We start from the raw sequence: 8,917 nt of genomic DNA on the forward strand, positions 1-8,917 counted from the left end.
TAGGTATCCAAAAGTACCTAATGCACAGTATTTCATACTATGCTCTGAGGCCCCTTTTAAATTTCCCCAAGCTTATTTAAGCATCTTTTGGATTTTCATAGAATCCTGTGATATCCTCTCTCCTGTCTCACCTCCAAGACAGGTCACAGAAGTGTTTCTAAATTTTTGTGGTAGCCCACACTCACTCCCTATTACAGCATTTACCACACTGCCAGTTTACATATTTGTCTTTCCCATGTAATCTAGAACATTCTTTAGAACTGAGGGCTGTGTGCCATGGAGGATCCCCAGAACCTAGACTGGTGCCTCATACATAACCGGTGGTCAATAAATGAACAAGGTGTCCTCATCATTATAGTTTTATTTTTTTCTATATTGTGCAGTAGCTAAGGAAATTCATGGTAGTTGTCAGTTTTCTTTATACAACAGTAGACACAAAGGTTTCAGAAAGGGCAGACATAAAAGAATTTCCCCATCCTTCTCTCACAAACCGGTTTATTTCAAACTTTTCAGAATTACCTATTTCAATGATGTAAAATATGTACCAGATCACAGAATATAATGGACTCATTTTATAAGGGTAGCAAATCTGTTATACTAAGTCTCAATGACAGACAAAAAGAAAAAACATATCCTTTCTGTAATCATCTTTTTAATCATATTATGACCTTCATCAGCACTATATTAAGACGTATACAATTGTACAATATTTTGCAGTTAACAATTAGCACTGATCACAAATACCAAATGTCTCCCTTTTCCCATCATGTTCAACTCAGCACCCAGCTAATCTACTCCTTTGGGTACCTCTGATGCTGTTTCCAACCCCCTCAAGTGTCTGCTTCAGATTTCCCTAAGGTGCAGTGTAACCCCTAGCACCTGAATTAAGGATAGCCTCAACTTCTGCATCATCATCGGAATCCCAATCATAATTACATGGCCAGTCCTTGGAGCATCGGTTACGCACCCTTGCCACAAAATGCATGACTTTCAGCTTGCTCGATTCCACATGTGCTCTAGGTCCCCAGAAGAACTCATACTCCACGGGACTGCTACGTGGCACCGGCTTATAAATCAGGTACCCTCTGCGCACAAACTCCTCTGTGACGACCTTCTTTGGATCTCCAAAGATGCTGTGCTGCCGGCCAGGCTGCATCCCCAACTTCCCAAGCACTTTCCAGACCAGGGCCTCCTTGGCGCTGTTGCCCATGATGAAGATGAGGGCTAATATGGACATCAGGAGACTTTTCTTGGTGCCTTGAAAATTGCTCCGGGCTACGGAAGGCTTTTGTACTTGAGCAGTGCTGGAGGCTTCCTCAGGTGTAGTGGAGGCCTCCTCCGGAGTGCTAGGGTCTTCCTCAGGGCCACTCTGGTCGTCCTCCGGGGTGCCTGGGGCCAGAGAAGAGGCCATCGGGGTCTCAGAAGCTTCTGAGGCCTGGATCTTACGATTGTTGCGGTTCTCTTCCGCGGCTCTTGCGTTACGGCGGCGCCGACTCTTCCGACCCCGAGGCATGTCTCCCACTATGGGCGCCGAGCCTATTGCAATTCTAGGGAATGATGCCTGCAACTTCTGCAGAAAGCAACTATCTCTACCTTAAGCGGCCGCTGCTGAAACCACCAATGTCAATAGTCTTTGTAGCAACAAGCCAGATTTTCTCAGCGACAAAGCTCACTCCCAGGGAAACAAAAATGCGCAAGCAACAGCCGCCTGCATTCACTCCCGCTGCAAGAGCCAGAACGCTAGGCAAAATTGACTCCGCCTTTTCTGCCACGCACTCACTGAACTCCAAAGAGGAAGTGGGCGGCTCCTCCACCCAAATATCCGCTCTCAGATAGGAAAAGAGGCATGACAAGGCAGGGGTGGGACTAGGGCAGAGATGGCAGCTAGGGATTGACAAGGGCAGGAGAATGCACAGGAGAAAAGAGCATAGGGCTCCTGTATTTTTCAGTCTAGTACAAAATTTGCTAGCGGGTATTGAGAAAGAATGTGTCTTTAGTTCATTCTCACAGAAGGCAGGCTGTGCATATATGAGTATCGAGGGGGTGGTGGTGGAGGGTTTGGGGGGATGGAGTTGAGGGGTGTATTTATGGAAGGTTTCAGCTGGTCTCAGTTCTCCTATCCTGTGTTGGCTTACACAGCATATTCATTCACCATCCCCGTTCTCAGAAATAGTTTATGTGTATAGGAATTAATTTGTGGGCCATCTAGGATCCACCTAAGATGTCTATGGCTGAATCACTGGGTAATTAGGGGAAGTGGGGCTTCAAAAGCAGCAAACAGTGTGCAAGAGGTGCAGAACCTTTAAAATGTTCTATATTGACGGGATTGTTAAGCAGAGCACTGACTGGATCAGACTTTCATTGCACAGCTTCACAGAGGCTGTACAGACTGTTGTCTGGCAGGTCACTTAGGAAGCAATTAGAATAAGAAGCAAGAGGGAAACAAAGTGAGCCTTAAAGCAGTTTCCATGGGGATGGAGAGGCAGAAAGGCATTTTAAGGGTGATGATGGACAGGCTTTAGGGACTGATTGGATGGAAGAGGGGAAAGAGGAGAGGGTGGTGAAATGCAGATTAACTCTGAGGTTTCTAGGCTCCAGGCCACCTGAATGCGTGATATATTTTGGTTGTTTAATTCATTTGGCAACCCTAATGTAATTCAGAGCATACTCTCAACTTTATCCACTCTGGTTCTTTGCTTACTGCTTTCTCTGTCTGAATTGTCTTTCCTTTCATCTCCAACTATCTAAATTCCGTCTGCCTGCTTACAGGCCTCTTCCTGCCTGAAGTTTGTCTTCCTGGAAGAGTAATGAGTCCATGTTTGCTCCTCTACCCCCGAGGGAGGAGTCTCTATAGCAAGCACTCTGTATCTTTCTTATGTCATTCCAAAGATACTATTTTGCATAAGTCACTTCACCTCTCTGAGCCTCGGTTTCCTCATCTATAAGGTGTGGTTAATTAAGTTCTGGCCTCATAGGGTTGTGAGAATTAAATGAGATAACAAATGAACAGCACTTGCCATGCAAGAATCACAGCCTTTGCCTCTCAGGTGTTTCAAGCAGTGTGTGAGAGTGGCATTTAATATGCATGTTGAAAGAATGCATCTTGCATGTGTGTTTACCTGAACATTTTAAAAGCAAGCAAAAACTTTATACCTTTATGGCTGGAAGAGATTAAATGCTTGCTTGACAGAACCTCGGATTATAATCCCATTGAGGGGAAGGGGCCCTGTCTAGCCTCTTGATGTCTCCCAGACTTCAATAGAGTTTGTGGAGTATCAGGATATGGTTACTCCTGGTGAATAAGTGTTGGGGTGGGGCAGTAGGTCCCATTCAGAAAGCAGAATTGCCAGCTGAATTGCACCCAAAAAGGCCCAGTCCTCTGTACATGTGTAGAAAAGGGATGCTTGGTATAGAGTAATGAACATTGAACTGAGACCTAGGAACATGAGTTCTGGCCCAACCTGTGTTGCCTACAAGCTCTTTGACTTTGATGAGCTCACTTACCACCTCTGTCCTGTGACTTGTCCTCTGAACAGACAGGAAAAGGCTAAAAGGCTAATCTCTCCAGCCTTGTCTGCCAGGCCTGTTGTCAGGCTCTCTAGAAATCCAACAGTACATCCTGGCAACCCTGGATGAAAGCAGGTTCCTCTGAGCTCAGTTTTTTTTCCTTTTGTTTGTTTTATGTTTGCTGTTTATGAATTGGTGTGGCTAGAGGACTGCAAAATCACCTATATGCTTTCAAATAGCTTCTCCATTCTGATGGGACTTTATGGGAATGTAAGCCAGCAAACTCATTCTCTTCCCAACGGTCACTTTCTAACTGAAATTTTCCTTATACCCAGAACCTACCAAGGCCTCCTGTTGAAGAAGCCTGGCCATAAACTAATTTGGGGAAGTGTATGCTTACTGCTGCATTTCCTTCTGCATACCAACCAGCTGGGTGACGAGGGGGTGCCATCTCTCTGCCACAGCCTTCATCTGAGTGAACCTTTGCTCCACTCCACAACTAGGACAGGGCAGCTGTGCATAGCACCCTGGGTAGATCAGAGCCTACCTGAAGAAATGTACAACCTAGGACTGTGACTTCCAACCAATTTCCTCAAAGGAGTAATCAGGAACAGTGTTTAAGTTGTGAGCTACACTCAATGTTCACAAAAGCTTAACAGAAATCACATTTACATAAGACAGGCCATAGAAGTTGTTAGTCAATAAACACTGTATTTAATACCCAGAATATCATCAGGCATGGTTTAACAGGAGGATATAAAAAAACCATGCCTCTGGGACATTGCGGACCACAGCTTTGTTTAGAGCAAGTAGCACATGACAAAGGAAGGGCAACTGACTTGTGAGGGCCTTAGGAGTACAAAGAGAGGAGGGAAACTAACACTGTTGTGGTAGGCTATGTGTCCAAACTACCTTCAAACTGAAATCTTTACAACAACCTTTAATTACCAATGAAGCTAGAGAAAGGTTAGCTCTCTTGTCCGTGATCATAGCACTGCTGATGAATGTCAATATTTGGGCTCACATCTTCAGATTTCCAAGCCCTGGCTTCTGCCATCACACACCTCACAGCTGCTCCAATTGAGTGCACATTTAGTGGTTCCAGAGGGCTTAGTATGGAAGGGAGTATTATTGCTCTCTTGAATAGGAGCAGAAGGAAGAGATGAGAAAAGGGACAGATGTGGGGAGGAGCAAAGCAGGGATCCTTACTCACTTTACCAGGTTTTCCATCACTGGCTCTGCCCCTTCCAAGCCATGTCAAGTCAAGTGTGTCACTTAACCTTTCTAAGCCTCAATTTCTCCTTCATCTGCAAATGGGTATGTCACAGTAGTGTTGTAAAGATTAAAGGGAAATAGTTCATGCAAGATAGGGTAGGCTGAAAAATTACCCCCAGACTCCAAAGGTGTCCACATCCCTATCCATAGAACCTGCAGCAAAAGGGAACTTTGAAGATGTGATTAAGTTAAAGGTCTTTAGACGGGAAGATTATCCTGGAATATCTGGATAGGCCCAAGGTAAATGCAAGAGTCCTTTATAGGAGGGAGACAGTAGAGTTAGAGTTAGCGAATCATGAAAGGATGGAAGCAAATATCAAAGAAGAGAGAAGAGGCTACACCACTGGCTTTGTAGATAGAGGAAGGGAGTATGAGACAAGGGATGTAGGGGGTCTCTAAAAGCTACAAAAGACAAGGAAGTGGATTCTCCCCTGGAACCTTCAGGAGGAACACAGACCTGCAGACACATTTTAGACTTCTGACCTCCAGAATTGTAAAATAGTAAATTTGGTTGCTTTCAGCCACTAAATTTGTAGTAACTTGTTGCATCAGCAGAAGTAAAGTCATACACAAGACATGTGTATATCTCATTCATGGGGAATATGTAGTGAACAAGAGCCATGATTACTGTTGAGATGAATTTATACTATTGCCATATTTTCAGTGAAAGTACTGGTAAGGACTGGAGTGGGATATGAGACTGGGCTGGATACATTCTGTGGGGTTGTCTATTAACCCACCCATCCCAGGCACTGTCCTGGCTGTATGCCCAAGTGTCCATAGGCATTGCTCTCACCTGGGCAGACATCACTATAGCCACCACCTGGAGGTAAGTTCTGGGGGCGAGATAGGTTAGGAAATGCCAGGGTTAGTCCACACGACTTTTGTTGCCATACACTAATCACCTTTTGGTTGCCTGTGGGCCCTGTTCTGATGCCAGCCAGCACCTTGCCAGGGCATAGAGCACTCTTGGGCCAGTTCCTCCATTTGCAACAAGCTTTGCACAGACTGTGGGCCATGGCTTACTCAAACAAATGAGTTGGACCCTATCTGCTGTCCCTCTGGTCTGCTGACAATTTCTTGTCTGCTGGCGATTCTTTCTGAGTCATTTCACGGTACAGGTATGGACTTGTTTTACAATTTCCAGGAATTAGGGCCTTTCAAGGAAGTCTATAGCATGTGCACTCCTACCATCATGAAACAAAAGCCATGTGATTACTTTTGGGGTTTGTTTGCTGGGTTTTAGGAAGAAATATCTTTACTACAAATTAATCTCAAGCATAGGAAGAAGAATAAAGATTAAAATTACAAACACCTGCATAACCCATGCCCCGCTGTCCCAAATTTAAAAATTAGGTCCTACTTTGGCCTATCCTTTACATTACAGATATGGAAAAACTCTCTGTTTACCTCTTCCCAGATCCACACTGCTCTTTCCCTCCTCAGTGGGGCCCTGCTATCATGAATTCAGTACTTATTACACCTATGAAGAATTGTACATATTTGTTACCTATTTCTGTGTCCATACACATTACATAGGATGCTTTTTAATGTTTGCGCAAGTTGAAATGTAGCTCTAGTCATTTTAATTTAGATATACTATTTCTTTCAGTACTTGCAGTTTATCTTTCTCCTGATGATCTGGACTTTTGCCGTTTCCATTTTTTTTCCACAAGAAATAATGCTCTTATTAATACTTTTGTACCTGTCCCCTGAGAACATGTGCATAGTTCTCTAGGATCACCAACTGGTGTAGAGTTACTGGCTGCATCAGCATAAATGTGGTTTTTTTTCAATATATGAAATTTATTGTCAAATTGGTTTCCATACAACACCAAGTGCTCATCCCAAAAGGTGCCCTCCTCAATACCCATCACCCACCCTTCCCTCCCTCCCACCCCCCATCAACCCTCAGTTTGTTCTCAGTTTTTAACAGTCTCTTATGCTTTGGCTCTCTCCCACTCTAACCTCTTTTTTTTTTTTTCCTTCCCCTCCCCCATGGGTTCCTGTTAAGTTTCTCAAGATCCACATAAGAGTGAAACCATATGGTATCTGTCTTTCTCTGTATGGCTTATTTCACCTAGCATCACACTCTCCAGTTCCATCCACGTTGCTACAAAAGGCCATATTTCATTCTTTCTCATTGCCACATAGTATTCCATTGTGTATATAAACCATAATTTCTTTATCCATTCATCAGTTGATGGACATTTAGGCTCTTTCCACAATTTGGCTATTGTTGAGAGTGCTGCTATAAACATTGGGGTACAAGTGCCCCTATGCATCAGTACTCCTGTATCCCTTGGGTAAATTCCTAGCAGTGCTATTGCTGGGTCATAGGGTAGGTCAATTTTTAATTTTCTGAGGAACCTCCACACTGCTTTCCAGAGCGGCTGCACCAATTTGCATTCCCACCAACAGTGCAAGAGGGTTCCCATTTCTCCACATATCTCCAGCATCTATAGTCTCCTGATTTGTTCATTTTGGCCACTCTGACTGGCGTGAGGTGATACCTGAGTGTGGTTTTGATTTGTATTTCCCTGATAAGGAGCGACGTTGAACATCTTTTCATGTGCCTGTTGGCCATCCGGATGTCTTCTTTAGAGAAGTGTCTATTCATGTTTTCTGCCCATTTCTTCACTGGGTTATTTGTTTTTCGGGTGTGGAGTTTGGTGAGCTCTTTATAGATTTTGGATACTAGCCCTTTGTCCGATATGTCAAGCATAAATGTGTTTGGATAAACCACATGGATTTCTGCTTTGTTTCACTTATAAAAATTGGATAATTCTATACACAATTTCCATTTCATTCTTTTTCCTGATCTACAATAAAATTTCTTCAACTCATACCTCTAATTCTTTCATTATAATGGCTGAATAATGTTCTTGCAGTGGTTTTACCATAATATCTTCAGGTATCCATCTACTGGCCAGGTACACAATATTTCCAAATTATTTTCCTGTCTACAAACAATGATTCAATAAGAGTTCAATCATTATTTTACTAAGATTTTTTAATGGAAAATATCTCCAACTATGAAAGCCAAGTTTATATTCAGAATGTTTGATAAATGATTTAAACTTTTTTTTCTTCTATTTCAGTGGAAATCAAGATGATTTATGACTTTTTTTTGCTAAATCTTAAATAGAAAGCAAAGGCTTGCCTGATTAAATAATTCCATATATGATATATAAGGCTGGTTGAACATTATCCCAAAGCCAACTGAATGGGGCATTGCTGAATGGTTTGCAGCAAGGGACTGATGAGGTAAAATTAGTAGTTTAGCTAAATGTTTTTCGCTGCAATGTGGAGAATGAAGTTCATGTGGGGAGGGTGAAGAGTTGAGCGGGAGACCTGATAAGGGGTTGTTGCCCTCATCTAGGCTAATGATAGTGGTGGCCTGAAATAGAGTGATGGCAGTCAAATGGAGAGAAGGGAATGGATATCAAAGCTGATTAGAAGAGAGAATCAACACGCCTTGGGGACTGCTTGGATCTGAGCACTGCAAGGAAGAAACAGGTTAAGTGGGTCTCCCAGGGTTCTGGCTTGGGTAGGTGATGCGATTAGGGGTGTAGGAGGAAAGGCAGTTGTCTGTCTTGCTCTTCTCTTGGGTGCCTTGGCCTCCTGGAGGGTCCTTTTGTTTGGTCCACTCTCTGCAGAATCATTCAGCTTCTCCCAGCATGCTGGTCACAGAATAAAGAAAGGTACAGCCTGCCCTCAGAATTGTGGGAAGACTGGATATTGTCCATGGCATTTGTGTCTTGGAGGAGATTCTCTCTTTAAGCAAGGATAATCCCACACTGGGCTTCCTATAAGACTCTTCCCAGAATCATAAGTCCCCTCAAAACCCCAAAGTGAGCCCATTAGCTAACTCTGTATCATCACAGGAGTGATGGCGGTTCCTACAATTTCACCCTGAGCTTCTCTGGGGTCTTCAGGGTGCCAATTCGCCTCAAGTGATAGTAGGGGCAATGTGGACAACAAGTGACAAATATTACACCCATAAAATCAGCCCATGTGCTCTTGGGGACCCTAGGTGCATACCACTGGCAGGCTTTCAAGTCCCTCCTTGGCTACACCAGGACATGCACAAACCTTTTTTGTTTGTCTCCCCACTGGAAATCCTAGCCTTTTC

At 43.6% G+C, this 8,917-nt stretch overlaps 1 protein-coding gene across 1 annotated transcript; it reads right to left on the reverse strand.

The window, feature by feature from the left end:
* Positions 1–343: 343 nt before the first annotated feature.
* On the reverse strand, positions 344–1,755 carry MAGEH1 (MAGE family member H1). The gene has a single exon (XM_047843069.1). It carries the CDS (start codon positions 1,511–1,513, stop codon positions 854–856), a length of 660 nt encoding a protein of 219 aa, XP_047699025.1. The 5' UTR covers positions 1,514–1,755; the 3' UTR covers positions 344–853.
* Positions 1,756–8,917: the final 7,162 nt, after the last annotated feature.

The sequence above is a fragment of the Prionailurus viverrinus genome, chromosome X, assembly GCF_022837055.1.
Source record: "Prionailurus viverrinus isolate Anna chromosome X, UM_Priviv_1.0, whole genome shotgun sequence".
Classification (NCBI taxonomy): Eukaryota; Metazoa; Chordata; class Mammalia; order Carnivora; family Felidae; genus Prionailurus; species Prionailurus viverrinus.

Excerpts from the sequence above, each read along its gene's own strand:
- MAGEH1 (XM_047843069.1), bottom strand. The coding sequence starts at position 1,513 with ATGCCTCGGGGTCGGAAGAGTCGGCGCCGCCGTAACGCAAGAGCCGCG.